The 21,004-nt window shown below is 44.7% G+C and overlaps 1 protein-coding gene across 5 annotated transcripts in view; it reads right to left on the bottom strand.

Annotated features, from left to right (window-relative positions):
* The window catches only part of robo1 (roundabout, axon guidance receptor, homolog 1 (Drosophila)), a 328,239-nt gene that overhangs the window by 98,437 nt on the left and 208,798 nt on the right, over positions 1-21,004 (bottom strand). For all 5 annotated transcript variants that reach the window (XM_056373312.1, XM_056373311.1, XM_056373313.1 and 2 more), the window contains one exon: positions 12,408-12,734. In XM_056373312.1, the coding sequence (XP_056229287.1) occupies positions 12,408-12,734 (327 nt within the window). The remainder of the gene's footprint in view (positions 1-12,407; positions 12,735-21,004) is intronic.

The following is a 21,004-nucleotide window of genomic DNA, read 5'->3' as shown; positions in this document are numbered from 1 at the left end:
ATATACCCCCATCGCTGTGATTCATACGTGGTGGAGGCTAGAGCTTACAATCAAGACAGATAGGGAATAATATATTTCGAGAAAGGTGGAGAGTAGATACAGATGGTGCTGGTGAAGAGAGGTCTTTGATCTTAAAACACTATCATTAATTTTTGCATATGAAAAAGTTCCCTGCCACAAAGAGGGTACCCTAGTCAAGGTGACCTCTGGGGCGTGAAACATCAATGGATCAGGTGCAGGCCAACTGCTCTATTGAAGGTGGGAAGCTGAAAGCAATCATGGCAACTTCAAAGGAACCATTGGCAAAACACAGAAAAAAGAAGACACTTATAACAGTTGACATCAATCAGTAATGGTCTAGGAAATAGATTCCCATTCTGTTGACCGAAAGCAGTGCTGGAGGGGGAATCTTTATTCTGAGCCTCCACCAGAGTGCGGTGGCCATGAAGCATTTAAGAGCATGAATTACAATTAAGAGCAACTTGCAGTTCGAACAAACTCCGCAGCGCAGAGGGATAAAAGCCAGCTGTCAGGCCGCAGTGGTAACTGAGTGCTTCACCACTGAGGACAGTGTCTGTTTGCCAACAGCAAATAACCGCCTCTGGCCCATTTAGTACCATCTCTTTTTCTTTTCTGCAAACAAAAGCAGTCTGCCACGGAGATGACACGAGCCGTTCTCAGTGACTACCACTACACCGCCCGATCAAACACAGAGCTGCATGTGGAGCAAACCCAAAGCCAACACAGTAAAGAAGTCTGAACTAACCGGAGTACATGAACACTACATACTGCCAGGCCAACACAGAAGAATTTCAAGTCTCTTCTGTTTTGGCTCTATTGTGATCCTGGCATCCACTTTGCATGGAAAAGTGTTCATTAGTCATGAAATCATGTTTATGAGAAAGGCAAATGAATACCAAATTTTGTATGCCAGACAAGTAAATGCACAGAATTCTATTTGTCCGTTTTAAAGTGATACAACACATGCAACACAAGTCCTGACAGAAATACTAACAATAGTCTTTAACAGTATGACAGAGGCAAAGTCCAAAGTCACATGAAAAGGAAGGGAGCTAGGTAAGTGGAAATGGAAAATAAACATCAGACTAAGTAACATGAACAGACCACTCCTTAAGTTTGAAGTGGATCAGAACAGGAGTCAACCTGCTAGGCTTTCACACATTATTGCTCCACACTGAAGTCCTTACAGATAGGAAGAAAAATTTTCTAGTAGGTTGGTAAGAAATGGTCCAATGGCATGAGGCTGCCAGTGAGTACAAAAAGCACAAAGACATTGTATAAGAGTTGAGACATGACTTTAGGGAGATATCTTAGCTGGCAAGTGCTCAAAAAAGGAACCAAATGCAGGCACATGTACCTATAAACACACACGCGCTCACAAAGAAAGGTCACACAAACACGCATCTACACACCCGGGGACACGCACGCATACATTCTGTGGCAGCGCGCTTATAGCCAAAGAGTTGCCAGCTGTCGGAGATCTTTGAGAGAACAGAACACCACCTGTCCCCTTATCTTCCCCCTCTCGAGCCAACAGAGACTCTTCGTCCAACTGGAGCCACCTCCCTCTACTCTCTCATCCCCGCGCTTAATGGCAGCTTGTCCGCTATTTTCTCTTCCACAATTTATCCCTGTCTTTGTTGTTCATTCCCATCTCTCCTCCTGCACTTGTGATCTCAAAGCACCAGATTCCATGTCATTATTTTAAATCACATCAAGGCTTTTTTTTTTTTTCCTGACGAGAGAGTAATCTAAATGTTATACCTGTAGTCCTGGTGGTGATGAGACCTGATGAGCTTTAGATTTGGGTGAAGGTGGACACTTTTGCCAGATGTTCCTCCGGTTGTTGCCAGGTAGGAATTTGGCCATCAGGTCAGTGACGGTGCGTATGCGACGGGGCGCAAGGTCAACATCTCTCTGTCTCTGTGTTTAGATTATCCCACTCTCTCACCTCTCTGCTCTCTATGCCATTGTTTTGCTTTTGGTGAGCTGAGTATTTGGGTGCAGACAGGTTGACAGAAGCCAGGCAAAGGCATGGGCAAAGTCAACCCACAGCTAAACCCGGTTTTGCTGCTTTCTGTGTAAACACAAGCTAATGTGTTACGTTCACAGACCTTTGCGGGTCAGCATGGCGAGCGATACGTTTGGGTCGTAAACGATAGCACAATCGGTCCTGGCTGTCGACTGTGGGGTTAAAACAGTTACTCTGCTCTCTACAGTCCATGTGCTGATGTAGAGCACAGTGTTAATGCTGGTCGTGCTTGAAGCTGTTAATACAGGGGAGTATTCTCTCAGTCTTTGCTGGCAGCTGGACGGCCATCAGTCAAATAAGAGCAGCATGTGCAGTTTCCAGGTAACCAGCCGTATAGTGAGAATATGTATATGATGGCAGTGCTAATGAGGCAGAGTTCCTCTGAGTAACACACACACGCGCGCGGACACCTTCCTGTTCATACTGTACACACATGTACACACTGCACAGGAACTCTTCAGCCTGGGAAAGACGAGTGGAAGAAATGAGTGATGGTCCGAGCAGCTGTCTGTGAGTTATGGTCTGAATCGTGGAAGCCAGGCTGATGTTTTTCAAACAACCTGAGCAGCACTATAGCAGATGGAGGTCACCAGTGGGTAGCATAGCTAAAATTAACCCAACAGCTTAGCATGAATTAAGCTGGGCCCCTGGGCGGGGAGCCTGCATCCTAGAGGATTGAGGCGGGAGCTGGGTAGGGAGTATCAGGCCGGCAGGGACCAGACCGCAGCTGAGGAAAGGTTTCATGAAATCAGCAGGGTCCCCTCTTTCGCAGAGCAGTCACTCCAACTCCTCCGAGGTTGAGCGTGAATTTTACATGGCAGTGGTGAACCTTGGGTAATGTGATTAAATCTAGGCAACACACTGAGCGATGATTAACTTATTCACTCCCCTCTCTGTGCCCTTCCATGCCGCTTCTTGCATCTCTGTCAGGCAATCAATAAGCTATTATAGCTCCAAACAGTAGGGTAAATTAACTTACGGCTCCACCTGCAGAGTCGGCACTCTCCACTAATCCCATTGGCAGGGAAAAACGAGACTGGACGCAAGGGCCAGGCCCTGAGATCATCTGCTACCACACCATGATTATCGGCATGATGCTTGCAGAGAAAACAAAACAGACTCTGAGGTCCAGACATGGCACTCACGGTTACACCGTAAGGCTGTAGGGAAGTAAGGGAGTTTCACAGTGTCTCTAATGAGTGAGTAACAAGTAGAAGAATGGGACACTGGTTAAATAAGTGTTGAAAACTGGCATTGGTGAGTGTCAAAAGCTATCTTTAGGGAAGTGAGAGAACTCTGGGAAAAAGGACTAGACATATCCCACCTGATCACTGAAGGGCTTTCCATCCCATCCATCAGTCTGGAGCCAATCAGCTAAATGGAGCTGAGGCACCACCGACAGATTAGAATCTGATACGAGTGCGAGGCGGGGAAAGAGAGGGAGGTCTGGAAGGGAGAATAGAAATGTCACCCCGGAGCCTAACAGCAGCACTATGGTCACACAATACCGGGCCTCACTGAGTCAGATGTCAGCTATTTCAAACTTACCCACAGCAACACTGACTACTGTTTGAATTTTGAATGGGTCCTCTCCACTTTTCTCCGTTTACACATGACGTCCCCCTGTCTGTCTTTTATCCAGCTCTTTGCAGTATATGGTTACATGGGGATCCTTTTGTGTCCTTGCCACACCCTGTTCAGAAAGGTCAAGCAGGCACAAAGAAGAGGTGAGGGTGTATCTGTTCTATTCACCACTTAGTCGAGCTGCCCTTCTCCTTATGCTCCTAATTAGACTATTGTATATGTTTACATACACTCCATTGAGGATGATTATGTTCACCACACATGTAGTTGAGCCCGAGGTGTGTAAACAACATTATCTACGTTAATAAGATGAGACAGATGTTTAAACAAATCCTGCCAAGATATGACCTACATACTTTCAATTATGCTGCGTGTTAGTTTGTTGCAGCTCTTTGTCCATCCGTTTCTTTTTATGTCCTTTGTTATTAGCACAACATTACTGTGGTAATGAAGTCAAGGCCTTCATTTGTAACGTGAGACCTAGCATGCTGAATATCCGGGGCTTCGAAGTGAACTGCTAACATTACAGAAAGGTCAGGATAACAGAGAGCTTGCATAAGAGCTACACGGCGATAATGAGCAACGACTCTCGCTCATACCGGACCTATTTTAGGACACACTCCTGCATCCGTGACGCGACAAGGAGAAACTAATTTTCCCCCCAATTGTTGCTTTAATGATCAGATTAGCTACCGCGGCAACCAAGGACAATTAGATGACAATTGAATGCCATCATATATCCCCTGTTTGCATTTGTCATTGACTGATGGCAGGGCTGTGACTTATACACAGTCAGCAGCAAGTAGACTGCATTTCATTTGTAGTCAGATAGCGCAAAGCAGATCATTATCAGTGTTTGGGTCTACTGCTTACCTCACCAGCTCTTCCTGCCTGTCACGCTCCAGGCTCAGTAACATGCTACAACTCTGATAAAATTTCAAACATCTTTCTTTTTTTTTTTCTTTTTCTCCCCGTCCCCTTCTCCTTCACAGAGGTCTTGGAAATACATCTCGATCAATTCACAGGAGACAGAGTGAGGGAAAAGCAACATAGTGGAGAAAAAAGTAGAGGGAAAAATAGAGAGGAAAGAACAGAAGAGATAGCCTGTTGAAAGGAAAGATATATCAGATAAAGGCCAATATAGCATGAGACTGTTTCCTGCGTTATCAGTCCAGTAAAGTTAGAGAGAAACAACCTGACTGTCATTGGCTACTGTTGGGCAACCCAAACTTTGCCTCTCAACATCCCAACACACCCTGCAAATCTAAAAATAATACATGAGATGCATCTTTATCTGGGATAAAACAAACTGCAATCAAATGCAGTTAAACTGAAACTGCTGTTTTACTTTTTTTTTTTTACTTTTTTTTAAAAAATGGACCAGCTTTGATTAGTTTCGCAAAAGCAGCTGAGACTCATCAGTATTTAGAGGCGGGCTTGTCGAGTATGTGCCTGACATTTCGCTGTTCTTGTTTTGTACCCTGCTGCACTTTCAGTGGGAGTTCACAGCTAGATGTTTGCACTCCGCTGAGAGTTAGAGGGTAGCTGAAAAACTATCAATAGGTGGTGAATTGGTGGTCTGTCTCCTGGGAGTAAACAGTGAAGACAAGGGTGAAAAAAAAGCCATCACAAGGTCTTTGCAGGCTCACCTAAAGTTGACTCAGTGTACCCCTTGAGCACATTTTTCTAACTTTGCCAAAATGTTGGCTGAAAATCCCTGAAGTTCCAGTCTCCAAACCCCTTAATCCTCCCTAACTCCATCGTCTCGGATCGAGGAGCATGATAGAAGGTTTCAAGTAAGGGCTTAACCCAGGTTTAATAACCAGAGCATGTCCGCCGAGCAGAACGCCTCGTCATATGACCAGACACCAGAATGCAGGCATGTACACGCACACACACGCACACACACACACACACACACACACACACACACACACACACACACACACACACACACACCTCGCAGAAACATTAACACACATACGCACAGCCTCTCTAGCCACAGGAGAGGCTCAGACCAAGAGGAGATTACACCTCACAACAAGAGTAATACCCAGGTCTCCGCAGAAGAAGTGGAGATTAGAGTCAGCAGCATACATTCATCTGCTTCTCACAAGCACTGACACACGGCTTATCACCGAGAGCATTTATCGCACATGGATCAGAGCCAAAAACACACCTCAAACAAATATGGAAACATGTTGATAAAAGATGCAACATAAAAAAAATAAAAAAAATACACTTAGTGCTCACTGAAACACACACACACACACACACACACACAAACAACCATGGATAGCTTTAAGAGGAGAGGAAGTGAAGGTACTCTGCTATCAGTGGTCCTCCAGAGTGCTAGTAGAGGACTACTGGACTCAAGAGCTCACATACTGTATCTTATCTGCTCTAGACAAGCACTTCATAATGTTAATATCATACTTCACTATCCTGGGACCCAGCACCCACCCTTACCAATGTGTTCTGTACTATAGCCAGAGGCAAGGATTACACAGAGATGAATAAGCAGTCACTGTGGCGACAAGACAAAAAAAAAAAAAAAAAAAAAAAAAAAAGCTCTGACGCACAAGAGTTTAGGGGAGTGTCCAGACACCCAGAAAGTAAGCTGTGCAGTAGCGCTAGTCTTTCAAAGCCATCCCGAGATGTCTGGGATATGTCACCTTGTGTAAATGGATGGACTGTAAAAACTCCACAGAAACAGAGGAAAGTGCTTAAAGTGGACTCCATAAGTCAGCATTCCCTTCCTTGTTAAACAGAGACAAGCCATTTCCTACCTGAATGCACACTGAGAGGTGAACTGAGAGGAGAAAAGAAGTGAGTGTGGAACAGCTGTGTTTAGCACATCTAATGCATCGCTTTCTCTATTTTTATAGACAGACAGATCAAACAGGCAAATATCTATCGCACCAAAGAAACAAACTCAAGTTTCGCCTACTGAGGAGTATTTCAGGTCACCACTAAAAAGTACCTAATTCACCCTTTGTTTGTTGGTTTATGGTGCAACTTCCTCATAAATTCCACTGGTGACGAAACTCATAATGCAGATGATAAAGATACAGAGGGTGAATCACATGAAATGTTTTCTTGCTCTCTTTATTTTGGATTTTCCTGGTCTTAAAATCTAAAACAGTGCCCAGCATTGGGCTCATTGTTTAAAAGAGACAGTGTCCTTTTTAAAAGGACATGTCCCCACTGTCTTCCCTCGCTCAGTGGGCTGTCAGAGACGGGTGGAGCATGTCGTGATTGATGGGACTTGGGCAGGCTCTTTTTACCCATGTCTGTACACCTGCGCCTTTAGCTCATGTACAGACTTCTTCTCACAACCCTCTGCTAGACATTGTTCACTAGACCAGTGTACACACACTGACACACACACTGATTGATGGAATCAAACACACACAGAGACACATACACACACACACACACACACACACATATACTCCACAAACAGAAGAAGTCTTGCCTCATCCAATCCTCTTCTATCCACGGCTTCATTCTTAAACCAATCCATTCGTACGACTTTCTCTCACTGTGCGGGATGTGTGATCTCTTTAGGCACGGTGCCAGTGTTCGCTGTAAAACAACAACAAGCGCCTAAAACTCTGTTAAAAAAAGCTGCCCTGCATGTCTACTCTGGCTCTTATCCACTGCTACACCACTCTTTCCCTTGGTGAGCATTTTCAGCGCTTGGCCTCGCATCTCGCCAGCAGTATTAGTTTTGGTGAGGGAGTGCTATGTGTGGGCGAGGTTGTGCTTGTATGTTTTTGTGATGAAAAAAAAAAGAAAAAACCACTCTCTAAAAATACCAAAACCAGTGTGACATTTGACAGATTCTCACATGACTGAAGGAGACGTGAGCATCTTCTTCCCCTTCACTCCGGGCTGCTGTCACTGCAGCGAGTGACGACTGCATTTTAGGTTAGTTATGTCAGCCAATATCTGTCAGTCAGGATGTGTCTGATGCATATTTTGTCAACATGGTCAAAGTTTGAAGGTACATATCCAGGACACGAACAAGCGCAGCATGCTAACCAGAAGCACCACACGTTTCTGTAATGCCGGCCTTGCTGTAGAAATTGCTCTGCCCTGCTCAAAGTGGCATTTAGGGATTGACCAAACACAGAAAACAGATACTGCAGGTTTAATTAGATGGATTGCATTGATTTATTCTAACACCCTGAAGTACTAAATATGCTAGGTTAAACAGACCACACGCATCATGCATGATAAAAATCCTACTCTGCATATATGGATTAATAGGAAACTACTTGACATGCATGTGCTGAACATATCTGCTCAGCAGAGGTTTCAGAGAGACGGACCTGACAGATATGTGCTGAGAGGAGGGGAATTAGACAGTAGCTGTAGTGTTTCCCACAGCAGTTTCACGATTAACAGGATTGGACTACAACAGCCTTGGCCAGTGGCACAAACCCAACAAGATATACTATAAACAAAACATAATTTATGAAATTAATATACAGAGATTTGCTTGAAAGCCCACAGCTTGCATGCAGAAGTTTTTTACACTAGTATAAAACAAAGAGCGAGCAGAGTTCAGTGTTGACAGACGCACACACCACTGGGCTCTGCGATTGTGGAAAGGGGTCTGCATTCCAACATAAAACAGATTGGAGTGGAGGCCAAGGAGAGTCTGTGGTGTGGAGCCCATGCCTCAGCTGCCTGTTGACTCATGAAGCAGACCCTGGCTGTGCCGTTTGCACCAATTTGCTCTGAACCTCCCTGAGACAAATAACTGCCACAGAGCAGTAACACACTCTGCCTCCAGTCTCCTGGCAGCTTGCCAGCACACTCACTGCTGATTCTACTGGGTTTTAGCTGTCCTGATTTTTTTTTTTTTTTTTATTCAGTCTGCTCCGGCTCTCTCGGTCTCTGCGTCTCTTTTTCTCTACCTCACTCACGCTTTCCTTCTCTTCACCTCGTGGTCTCATTTTAATATTTGGAACGTCTTAATATTTGCCGAGCAGGAAAAGGAGGTTAAAAGTGGTCGACATGACACCCAAAAATAACAAAAACATATGGACAGATGTGAGCGAAAAGTCAGTGGAATTCAAATACAGAGTTACTGCACTATATATCCACTCTTGTAATAAGTTCATGAGAGGCAAAAGCCATGACAAGTAAATAATTACTCTGCCACCAGGTACTGGAAGAAGCTGTTTCAGTCACAGGGCTTGTTCGGTTTCAGTGCAGATATAATGAAGAGTTGGGAGGAGAGACAGGTGAGGCCAGAGAAGAAAGAAACGTGAGATAGAGCAAACTCAGATGTTATGTGTCAAGAGGAGGGGTTTAGTTTGGGAGGGGTCGAGCTGAAGAGGACAACATAAAGACCCCCGAGTCTTTGAGAGCCAACAGATGTAGTACAAGGGATTTCCTGCATGAGAGACAGGCGGATCCTCAGATCAGTGGGAGGTGGCCATGCTGCCTTTGGACTGGCGCATGCCAGCCAACTGTCCTCCGCTCAGCAGATGACCCTTAGGTATGGCCCCAAATCTGTCAGGACGGATCCTGCCGCCTTCAACACATCTGACACCCCAACCTTCCCCCTACTAATCAGAGTCGGAGAAGCCAGCTGGCCGCACATGGTGACAGGGATTTTACGGAAGCATCCAGATCAATGAGAGTTTGAGATAAACTTGGCAGAATAGAGAGTTATATGCAGTGGACCAAATTCAAGTCAACATCCCTTTGCTTCTGTTGTTAGTGGCTGTTAAAAGTAAACCCAGCCTCTGGAGAGAGGAGTCTGTATGTGTATATATAAGGATTGCAGCCAACCCTGTGTGGTCAGCACTGTGCAGTCGGCCAGGCCACCAGACAGCAGGCCCTGAGGTTATCGCCTGCTCGAGTGGAGCAGTGTGTCGTCCATTACCTCACTTTACTATCTCCATATCCAGGAAAAGGCAAACAAGCTATTCATAGAGCCTCTCAGGACCTCATGCAGGGCACCGGGTAAAGGAAGAGCATACAGTGTATTGCACACATACTGTATGTGTCAGTAATTTATAAATAAGAGCGGGCACATTTATCACTCACTGATGATATTTGTATTTGTATAGACAGAAGAGATAAATATTGATGTATGAATGACAGTATTTATTTCCAGCTTAGTAGAATGGTGCTAACAGATTATAATCATTGTGCAGTATTTTCATCACAATAATCGTTTTAAGAAAATTAAACCATTTTCTGTCATTTTTTTTTTTTTAGCATTTTCTTTGTTCAGTGTTTGGCAAAAATATGAACAACATCGAAAGACGCATAAATCATAGAAACATAATCATCTTTCCAATACTTTTTTTTTCAATGTGGACTTACTCTTAGTTCTTTATCAACTGGCAGTTGTTAAGTACGAAGGAAGTTCATTATTTGAAGTTGAAATGTCTAATACAAAGACAACAATAACACAATTGGAAAATAATCCTATCTTGATCTTATTTGAATACACAGGGCAAACAGGATTCATGGTAAATGCATTAGCCTGGGCTTTGGGTTAGGAGGCTGAGATAGAGAGCTCGTGGGCTCTACTGTACATGCGGTTAATGATAAGCCAAACAAACTGGGTTAGCTCTCCTAGTCTGGCAAAACAGGATTTGTTGAAACTTGGATTACGTTAACAATCGCTGGTGAGTAAGGGAAACTGTAAAAGCCAGGCTCTTAAAATAACATTTCCAAAAAAGCTGTGTTTTTAGCTTTTAAAGTGAAAACATTAGAGGGGGAGAGCTAGGCAAAGTAAACACAATTAAAACCACGACTTCCTGTTTCGGAGTTTCATTGGAAATTAAAAGCTTGGTTGTACCCTCAACTCCCTCTGAGTCTGAGTAAAACACACTGTCTACAATGTTCAGCTTATAACAGTAGTGTTACGACAAGCACCTTTAACAACAAGGAATCCAAAATGCTTTCGAACTTTCTTATATACCCTCATGAGTCAGATTTATGGCTTCTTCACTCGGCCTTGTAAAGAAATCTCTGTGTTTCTGGGCTTTTTTCTTCTTCTCCGGCCTCTTTTTTTTTTTTCTGCGGTAGGCTTCCATCCTGGTTGCTCCGACAACATAATTATACGTAGTTAAGCATGAGTTGCAGAGAGGGGAGCGAGAGACACCAACTAAGCGAGAAGGAGGGAGAGGGAGAGGGAGAGGGAGAGAGAGAGAGAGAGAGAGAGCGAGAGAGAGAGAGAGAGAGAGAGAGGGCTGGAGCACAGTGGCTTGTCATTATGGGTCTGTTTGAACCTTATACAGAATAAGCAGCCCAAAACCTGAGACCGAGCCAATGGTGCTCTGCACTCTCGTCCTCACAAGTCCCGCCAGGCGTCTTGTTTTTCTACTCGAAAAACCCACCTCTGAAATAAACACTGTATATCATCCACTGCTAGGAAAGAGTATTTTTTGCACCATGACCTGTGGAAACTTCTCTTATATTTTTGTCATATTTATTTTTCATGTAATCAATTTTCCTCAAAAGTAGTTTGCATAATAACATTTAAATTGTGAGGGGCTGTATTTTTTTATCTGGTCTTGATCATCACTCTGCACTGCATTTCTGCTGCTCCGGTCTGATCATCTGAAGGGATACTCCTGCTCTTGGATTCAAAAAGCAAAGTTCAGGAAATACACCATAAAAACCCAGTTTATGATCAGGAGGCCCCTAAAGGTCTCCGATATGATGCTTCTCACGTTACATTTCACTGACATTGAAGATGGGAAATATGGAAAGCAGCAGCCGCAGCAGAGCCGTTTTGTGTCATCTTTATTCTCCAGAGATCCCACGAGTGCAGCTTGAATCTGAAAATATACAGCAAGCAGCCATACTCTATCTAACACCTCAGCCAGCAGCTCATGCCCAGCCCTGCAATACCCAAACTCCACATTCACTCATACACGTACACATTCAAACACGCACACCATTCTTTCTTTCCCCATCTTGATTAGATTACAGTGAGCGGGCTGGTGACAGCCTCTGGGCATGCTAGAGGAGCGGTTGATATCTGAGCTTTCCTCCTCAGCCTTCACTCTCAGCCAGTCGAGAGAGCAAAGAGATAATATATCTGAAGAGCTGACCTCACCAATGAAAGCAGCCTTTAAAGAATCATGGGAACAAATTTGTCAACACAGATCACCACTCACCAAATGACCAAATTGTTTCGCAAGATTGTTTACTCTTCCTACATGGCATACCTGCGGACGGCCAAATACTCTCCTTGATAATACATCTCAAAGAGGGCTTGTTGACCCTAAAGATGCTTTACATCAAAACTAGCCTGTTGTTGCATCAGTGTAGCAGACATAAAGATGAATCACTGATAGTTCAATGAAACGAGTTGGAAAGCTCTTCATTAAAAGATGACTAAACACAGATGCAATGATTGCATTCCTGTCGATATATAACCTTCTATTTATATCTCCCTCCCTCTGACAAAAATCAGAAGCAGGGCTAAAACAGAAAGGGCTTTGTTCTCATTGTAGCTCCTGACCACCTACCAAGGGCCCTTTAGAGGAGCACTCACCCTAGAATGATCAGGCCACTTCTCCCCCAAGGCTCTGCAGGCCTGCAGAGACCGCTGGGCCAAACACATCCTGCCCATCTCCTGAGAGATTATCCAACTCAATGAACACATTGAATACAGAGACACTGGAAGAAACTGGAGCCTGCTATTCAACTGCATCTAAACCCAAACTCATGCATTCACGCCCACACTCGAGGCCAAGGAAGAAATAGGGAGACATGCTGCACTTACTGGCTACTTCGAGTGAGGCATTGTGGCTCACCGCCTCTCCCAGGTAGTTGCGGGCAACACAGACGTAGGAACCTTCGTCCGGCTTGCTCCGTCGTCCGTGGACGATGCGTAAGAAGAAGAGGGAGCCGCTGGGCAGCAGCATGCGCTGAGATCGGGGATTGTCCCTGTCCGTTTCCACCCGCTCTCCATCCTTGTACCACTCCACTGTCGGAGTAGGCCGCCCCTCTGCCTTACAGTTGAGAGTGGCGGGCTCCCCTTTGGAAACAATCAGGTCAGATGGGTGCTCCACAATCCGGGGTGGGGTGTCCTCTTGGCGCAGACGGGATCCTGAGAAGAAAATGAAAAAGATGAAAGTTTACATCTGCAAGGATTTATACCCTTTGAATGGATTTTGTAGTTTAACTTAATAACTTTAATAGAAAACAGGATCAAGGGCCTGTGTTGTCTCTCTCAATAGGACTGTAGGATGGTGATCCTTGAAATAACTAGCAGAAATCTGTTTACCACACAGGGTCAGTAGATGTGTTGCAGCTGTTGTCATTGTGCCCCCGTTCAATTCTTCAGTTCTGCGTATATTTATATGCATGTTGTAATTATTGATATGTCATGTATTACTATGGTGCCTTTATGTTCTTTTTGAACAGCTCAAGGGAAACAAACCTCAACATGTTAGGATGAGTAATGTACTATGTATATAGACTTATGAATATTGATGCTGCACAAGTAGGCCTACGCATCTCCACTTCTTCACAGTCTGTACTGATGTGTCTCTATCACATTTACATAGAGAAAATATAATTTGAAAGTAGTGGAACATATTCTTTGAGGTACAATAACAGGTAATGCTGATAAGTACTAAAGTAGTAAAGTAGTAGTAAAGACCAAATAAACTACCAATCAGTGTGTGAAGTCACCCTTTAATTACAGTAAGAGCTCCCTTAGTAAAGCTTAGCACAGCTCCAGTATGTGACTCTGTCATTTTTTTCAGATCAAAGAGCAGAGAAGAAGAAAAAGAAAGGCAACAGCAAACGTGTGACACACCTTAAAAGGTAGAAGGAAATGAAGAGATAAAAAGATATAGATGCAGTGGATAGCTTAGCTATGGAAAAGGAAGTAGTAAGACAGAGCAGCCCACAGCAGTGCCAACAGCAGTGCCAAGGGGCTTAATACCCCAGTGCTATCTCAGGTCATTATTATTGCTCTCTGACTAGTCAGCTGTGTCTATCAAACCTGCTTTACATGCAAATTAGCTTCCTGTTGTTAATTCCTGAAGGGTGGGACTTGTGGATGCATTGTGTGCCTACAGACAATAGTGTGTGTGTGTGTGTGTGTGTGTGTGTGTGTGTGTGTGTGTGTTTGTGAGTAAGAGAGAGAGACAGAGAAAGAGAGGGAGAGTTCTTCCCTCCTTGCCATATCTCCCAGCATAGGCCTTTGGAGCTCGTTCAGCACCAATTAAAGAGAGTCGAGTTTAATTGGAGGCGCAGGCCCGCAATTAATTTACCCAGCATCCCGTGAACTTGCCACACTGCCTCATTTTCTGTGCCCTCCACCCATCCCCTCCCATTACCCTAGAAGTCTGGTGCTGAGAAGGCATCTTCTTGTGGTCGCCACATATTTTAGGTAAAGTCAGCATAATTAATGACAGCTCTGTGGGAAGATTAATCACTTCAACGCAAACGTGTAGTGTGGTCAGTGAAATATAATTAATCTAGTAGCCCAACGAAGGACATCATGATTATGGGTCTCATTCCTAAATGCATGTTCATTACAGGCTAGGGCTGTGCACACTTTCTGAAAATGACTTGATCGACGGTGATCATCAGAAATGGACCAACTGTGATCAGGGGTGGAGTTTATATTCTGGAATGCATCATCTACACCTGTTGTTCTTACACAAATCTCCCATGAACACCGGGTTGTCCCTCGAGACTTGACATAGGCTCCTCCTTTGGGATGCAGTTTTATTATATGCTGCACACGTGTTTTCAAAAAACTATTGGTCACAAACTACAGTGGTTGTGTGTGGCTGCAATAACAGTGTGAGAAAATCAGCACAATAGCAAATGAGCAACTCTCAATAAGTGACAGCAGGCAGTGGTGCTGGTTATGTCTTCAAATAACCGTTTATTTTCTGATAGCCTATAGCTGAAAATAATCAAATGAGATCATGTATTCAGTGCAATGGATTTCAATGCCACAGAACCATGTATTCAAAAACTGCCAGTGGATTAACAGTTACTCTATTTGGAGCAATTAGAGTAAATCCAATCAGCTGATGTTTCATGATTTAGTGGCAACATGACAAATACGAAAAAGTCTCACAGAGAAATCCCTGTATTGGTCCTGCATGTCACGCTATAGATAGTCTGTGGGTTTGAAAAACATATCTGTGGAGATTAAAGCATTTTCTGAGATACGGACAGGAACAGAGAGAGAGGGGGAGGGAGGGAGGGAGGGAGAGAGAGAGAGAGAGAGAGAGAGAGAGAGAGAGAGAGAGAGAAAGAGAGAGAGAGAAAGAGAGAGAGACAGAGAGAGAGAGCGGCACATCAAGCCGTTAGCAAGAATGAATTATCTATCTGATGCTGAATAAAGTTTATAAAAAATACATATCTGTGCTTCCTGGCTGTTGGAGCTGTCTGAAGCACAACTAGGCTAATTAACCCCCATTTGTAACCTGCTCTCGTCACAGGCTTTTGAACCTACAGAACGTATGTTGAAGAGGCCCCGCCCTCTGGTCGAGCGGCATACGGAGCTAACACCCTTCGCTATTGCTAGCGTGCACGGGCCCATTACCACCACAGCAACTGCAGCACTACCGGCACCCCTTCACCAGACAAGGCAGGCTAATATGTTTTATTAAAGAGGACTTTGAAGAGCTCTGCCACTATCTGCTCTGCCCATTCCCTTCCTGATTTAGATAGCTCCTCTCTAATTTGAAATGGTCTGAAGTTCGGGGTTTTATGGGGGAATCATTAACTATTTAGATGTGGCCCACTGTGAGCAGAGCCGTGCAGCAGGCGGTGCTGTGTTTGATCAGTGGCTGTTTACTGTAGGTGATTACACGGGATCTGCGTGATTAAGATGCAGACTGAGAACACAATATACACTGGGTTACGGTAAAATGTTACATGGAAGCTGGCAAGAGTATACGCTGGTTGATAAATATTCAGCACTTCATATAGAAGTCTAATAAGTGTTTTGTGACTGATTCCTAAGAGGTTGTGTGTGTTTTAACCAGCGAGTGGGAGCGAGCATGTATCAGTTACATAATGCCATTATGCTTTCTGTAGTCCCTGACTGAATTTGCTGTGTGCAAGCTGCATGTGTGTATGTTTGTGTGTATGCTTTGCCGTGCTGATCCCCACAGACACTCTGAGTGACCCCGGTTACTTCAGCTCCATTACCCCTCGTCAAGGGAAAAAGACCCGGGCGGTGCAAAGGATTATTCTGTCACGGTGCAAACACCCCCCCCCCCCATCTCTCTACAGGTACATGCTTTTAGAAGATAGCCAATGAGCTAAATTCACTCCTTCCTGACCACACTCACTGAACACTAAATCTGAGACAGAGACAAGAGCAGAGCAGAGTGCACACTTCACTACCGAGCCAAGCTGTTCAGCATCTCTTTCTTGCTTCGCTTTGAGTCGTCTAACGCTCCCTTTATTTCAAAGCGCTGCCCTTCCTTCTCCTCTGCTTCTTTCAACCGCCCTCTCTCCTATTTTCTATCCCCCTCTTTCCCCCCTTCTTCGCTTCCAGACAGAGAATGTGAGATGAGCTAATGCAATACACAGCCTCACCAAAGGGAAGCTGGGACTTCTACTGCAAGGATCTGATCGATTGGTGCCTGAGGCAAGATTCTCCTTCTCCCTTAACCCTCTCACTTGCTGTAGCGCTCTCTGTTTCTTTTTTCTCATTTATTCACTAACACACACACACTCACACACACTAAGTTAAACTATGCTTGAGGGAGCCTTTGCTCGCTGTGGAGGTAATTAAAAAAACCTACAATTCTCTGTGACTTTTCTCTCACTGCTAAAAGCAATATCAGTAATGAACAACAAACCACGAGAGCCCAACAGCAACAAGCAGCACACTGAATTGAAAAGCCTCAGACCCATCCGTGTAGCCACCACAAGGGTCCAGACCCAGACACTGACCCATATACGCACAGTATCCAAGGATTCATGAAGACCTCCGGGGTATTTGCCCACTCTGAAACAACTAACCCCCCCCCCCCCCCCCCCCCCCCCCAATCATTGATAGACAGGGCATGAGATTTGTGATGGTTCTCAAGAAGCCAAGGTCATTCTCTTGGCCATTACATCACTAGGCATACATTGTATATTAACATTATGGCTACCAGCTTCATATCGATTAATCTGTGTCTTGGGGCTAAACTTGATTTTCACCGTGCAACATGAGTTGATGATGATATTGTGAATCTATATTCCCTCCTCAATATGATCTTCATGCTAATATATCAGAACATAATGTGCTCTACAGAGCAGGGCACTGGACACTGAGCTAAACTATTGACACTATTGCTATTACAGGACCTGCGCTGTTAATTGTGCATAATTACATAACGCCTGTCCATGTTAGCAACAGCAGAATTTCACTGAGAGCATTATCTGTCAGTATAAATAGCCAAGCAACTCAACTGCAAGAAAATGCAATAAAGTCTACAAGTTTACAGCTCGTTGGTGCTACAAAGCTTATGTGTCTTAAAGGCAGCGATCGATCTAACTACTCCGACTGAAAGCATAGAGGAAGAAGACCCAGGAACTCCAACCTAGACTCTGAGCAGCCCCAGGACAAGCAAAATCCAGACAGGGTCAGCTCTGTCGAAGTCAGGGTCAATCCTCAAACACAGGCACAGTTTGCCCTTTGCAATTAAAAGCTCACATACCCCCCATAGGCAACATCATGTGTATTGCATTTTTATTACTAATCACTTTCCGCTGAATTAATCCATATGTGAAGGACAGACATAAGGACGGAGAGAAGCCGAAAGGTAGGACAGAAGACACACAAAAACAATCAGCTAGCTGCAGTAATAAGTTCAGGTCCAGTGGTTTCCCTTGGACTTAAAAAAGTAAATGTGCCTTTGTCTCTCACAACTCTTTTTCCATGGCTACTATCTTGGCAGAGTGTGAGGGAGGGGAAGTGAGCCAAGCACCTGCCCTTTACCCTGGAGAACTCACAGGGGAGAGGGACAGTGAGGCAATTTAGATCTGTTGTCACAGTCGTCCTCTGAGGCAGGGAGACGGGATGTGTACCTCCTTGAATGATAAAACAACTTCACAGTGCTGGGTCATTCAGTCCAAATCTTGCCATAAAACAAATGATCCCAGTCTGGGATTGCATGGCATTATATGAGCAATATCTTGGTAAAGTTTAATTTGCCCCATAAAGATTTTCAAGGTCGCAAAATCTCATAAAGACAGATGCTAAAACTGAAAGGTGTTGCAGGAGCCCGCGCCATATCATCATACCCCCATATCAGGTGTCCAGCCGAGCAACAGCAGAGATATGGAATATGGATTAGTGATAAGGAAGGCCAAGCACAGTAGGGCACTCCCTATCTACAGCCCCATTAATCTGTGATTAGGGGACTTAAGAGGGATTTATGGCAGAGATAAGAGCAGAGGGCGTGTCCCTCGGGGGAGCCAGGCGGAGACTGGAGCCACGCCTGCTCAGGACGGGGCCCGGCCGATAAATGACTGAAAGCAAAGGAAAAAGGCAGCCTTTTCTGTTGAATTAGAGAAGATAACAGGGAGAGCAGGCAGAGATAAGAGGGAGAAACACGGGGAGAGACGGAAACAGAGGGAAAGAGGCGAGGTATCGTACTCCTGCTGATCAGATGACATTAACAGGAAAGAGAAACTGAATCTTCGACCGTTTCAGCATCAGGATCCCACCCTGAAATGCGCCGCATGAATGACTCTGCCAGTTGCATCAGATCAAGACTGTTTTTAATGTTACACAAGGCTATCACTTACCCTCCTAAGAGGCAGGATTAGAGCCCTGTGTGTGTGTGTGTGTGTGTGTATGGGGACCCAGAGGTGGGGTGATGGAGGGGGATGATGGATATCTTTATGGCCTCTTTCTTTCCTCATCTCTTTGTCTCCGTTTACCAAACAGAACAGGGTAAGGTTACCTCGCTTATACTACAGCAGCACTTGAGACCGGATATCAGTTTCCAAAAAATTGTACCACTGTCCAAATCTGTGCTTTTTTTTTTTTTTCTTAATCAAAGCCAACCTGTAACTCACTACCTACGAGTTTATACACAACACTGCAACTCAACACTACACTGTTTGATTATTTATCTGTATTTGCTGTTATAGAAACTAAGTCCACACGCTCGCAGATGATTACAACGCTGCTATTGATATTTGAGCGAAATACGGTTTCTGTAGACTGTAATGCAAACATGACACAAAGCTCCTTTGTTATTTTCAAGGCTTAGACATTGGACGAGGTTAAGGCAGTAATGAGAAAAACATTAACAAGCTTCTGCAGTCAACACCATTTTGTGATCATTCATTAGGAAGGTAGGATAAACAGGAAAGATACCATTGAGACCAATGACTTCTTCCATATAACTTCTGGCAATAGGACCTAATAACTATTAAGATCGGCAAGCAACACATTATCACTGTTGCTGCCTTTGATCACCCTGTTGCTCCTTTGTCATGTGCAATAAAGAGGTGACAAATCTGCTGATGAAACCACAGACAAGCGACGCTCCTTCCCTTGCTCAGGGCCACGGGTTAACAACACGAGCTCCGGGGCTCTGGCAGTAATCACAGTCGCTCATCAGGTCGGGACCCGGCAGAGGTTTTTGAAGTCCTGGAGCACGCAGCCTCAGCTCCTGGTCGTGTCAGCTGGGAAACACATCCCTGGCTCTCCCCTGGCAACGCAGGCCAGGCTAGGGAGCGAGGCAGCGCTTTGGGAGGCTGGGGCCTATCCTGCTCTGCCCCCCACCCCCCAATCTGGAGTGAAGACAATAGGAGCAGTATTTTCACTTCTGCTCCAGGCTTTTCCCAAACGGGCCTGACACATTTGGAAGACGCCAGGCATGATCGCAAGGATGATAAAGGAGTGTTGATGCTCATGAAACACCTCATAGGTCAACTGGAGACAACAAGGAAATCTTTGTCTCAACTGTCTTTAAAAACTCAAAACAGAAACTCAATAATAGACCAAAAGTTCCACTTCATTAATAATTATATCACAAACTAAGCTATGCGCTCACATTTGAAATAGCCATGGTCATTTCACATAGACTGTCAGCAACATAGCGATGTGGAATGCCTGTCAAAAGACAAGGGGAAAAGATACTAAACAATAATGAATTTTCATCAGAAACCCAGGGGACACAATTGTGGATGAGTTGCAGCTTCTCCTGATGCCATGCTGCTCCAGCGAGTGTCATTAGACACAAATAAAAGCTGTCAAACTCTGCAGAAGGCCACGAGGCCATTCATTCCTGCAGGATAAATGCAGTTCCTATGCTGTATTATATCCATTCACTGAGACAAGAAGGAAATCTGTAGTGGAAAAGACTGGAATGCTTGTTAGGTAGCTGCCAATCAAATTGGCTCTGGAGACCAGGCAGATGGGCTGAACAGAGCAGGGTGGGTGCAAGCAGAGTCAGCCTGTCTTGTCTGTGTGCATGGCAGTCTGTCTAGTATCTATCCATCAATCTATTCACAATGTACATGTCTGTGTGTGTGACTTTGACCAGACTCTCAAACTCCTCAAGTCAAACCTGCATATTCACAGCGATGACCTGTAAGGAGAAAACCCAGCCCGGACTTCTCATGATAGGACTCTGACACCGGTGTCAAGGATGCCATTCCTTCAAGCAGAGCAGAGTACCCGGGTAAACCCCCCCCCCCCCAAAAAAAAAAAAAAAACGCTGTGATTAATATGGAGGCCAGATGTCAGGCTTAGACCCTCTATTAAGAAGCTGCTGTATACGGCACAGTCAAGGTTTGGAGCATCGGTGGAGGATTACGGAAAAGAAGCACAAGGGAGCACGAGTGGGCAATTACTCCTTGTTTTTGTTTTCCAGCATTGCCAGTTTTTAATGAGGTTTGACCAGTGCGATCTCAGTGATACATCAAAGCAGCCTGCAACAGCAGGGTAGAAGAAGCAGGGGTAATTGAATATGCTGGTACATTTATTTCCCAACAGGAGACAGCAGGAGTCTCACTGCTGACTCCTTCCATGAGCTGTGAGACGTGAAATCCTCAAGAGATTAATAGATTGCATTTCACCAAAGCAATTAGTTTAGTATTTTGAAAAACAAATATACAGCTAAGAGCTGGCGTTGTGCGCACGCTTTTTGATGCCGGCAGATGTTTTATTTCACACACTGTATTATGCAATGATTGCGGAAGAATGGGGACAGCACTGCAAGGTTGATGTAAATAAAGCTTAATTTAATTCAGAATCTGCTGTCCGCTCGGTTCTGAGTCTATATAAATGAGGTGCAGTGGTCTGCTCCTCCCAAGGTCGCTCTGTGGACTGGCTGCAGTATTTCTGTTCCTGCGACCGGCCATGAGGGGCCTGTGATAGGTGGCAGG

The sequence above is a fragment of the Seriola aureovittata genome, chromosome 4, assembly GCF_021018895.1.
Source record: "Seriola aureovittata isolate HTS-2021-v1 ecotype China chromosome 4, ASM2101889v1, whole genome shotgun sequence".
Lineage (NCBI taxonomy): Eukaryota > Metazoa > Chordata > Actinopteri > Carangiformes > Carangidae > Seriola > Seriola aureovittata.
The sequence above is the reverse complement of the archived record's forward strand: the minus strand, read 5'-3'. Positions and strand labels throughout refer to the sequence as shown.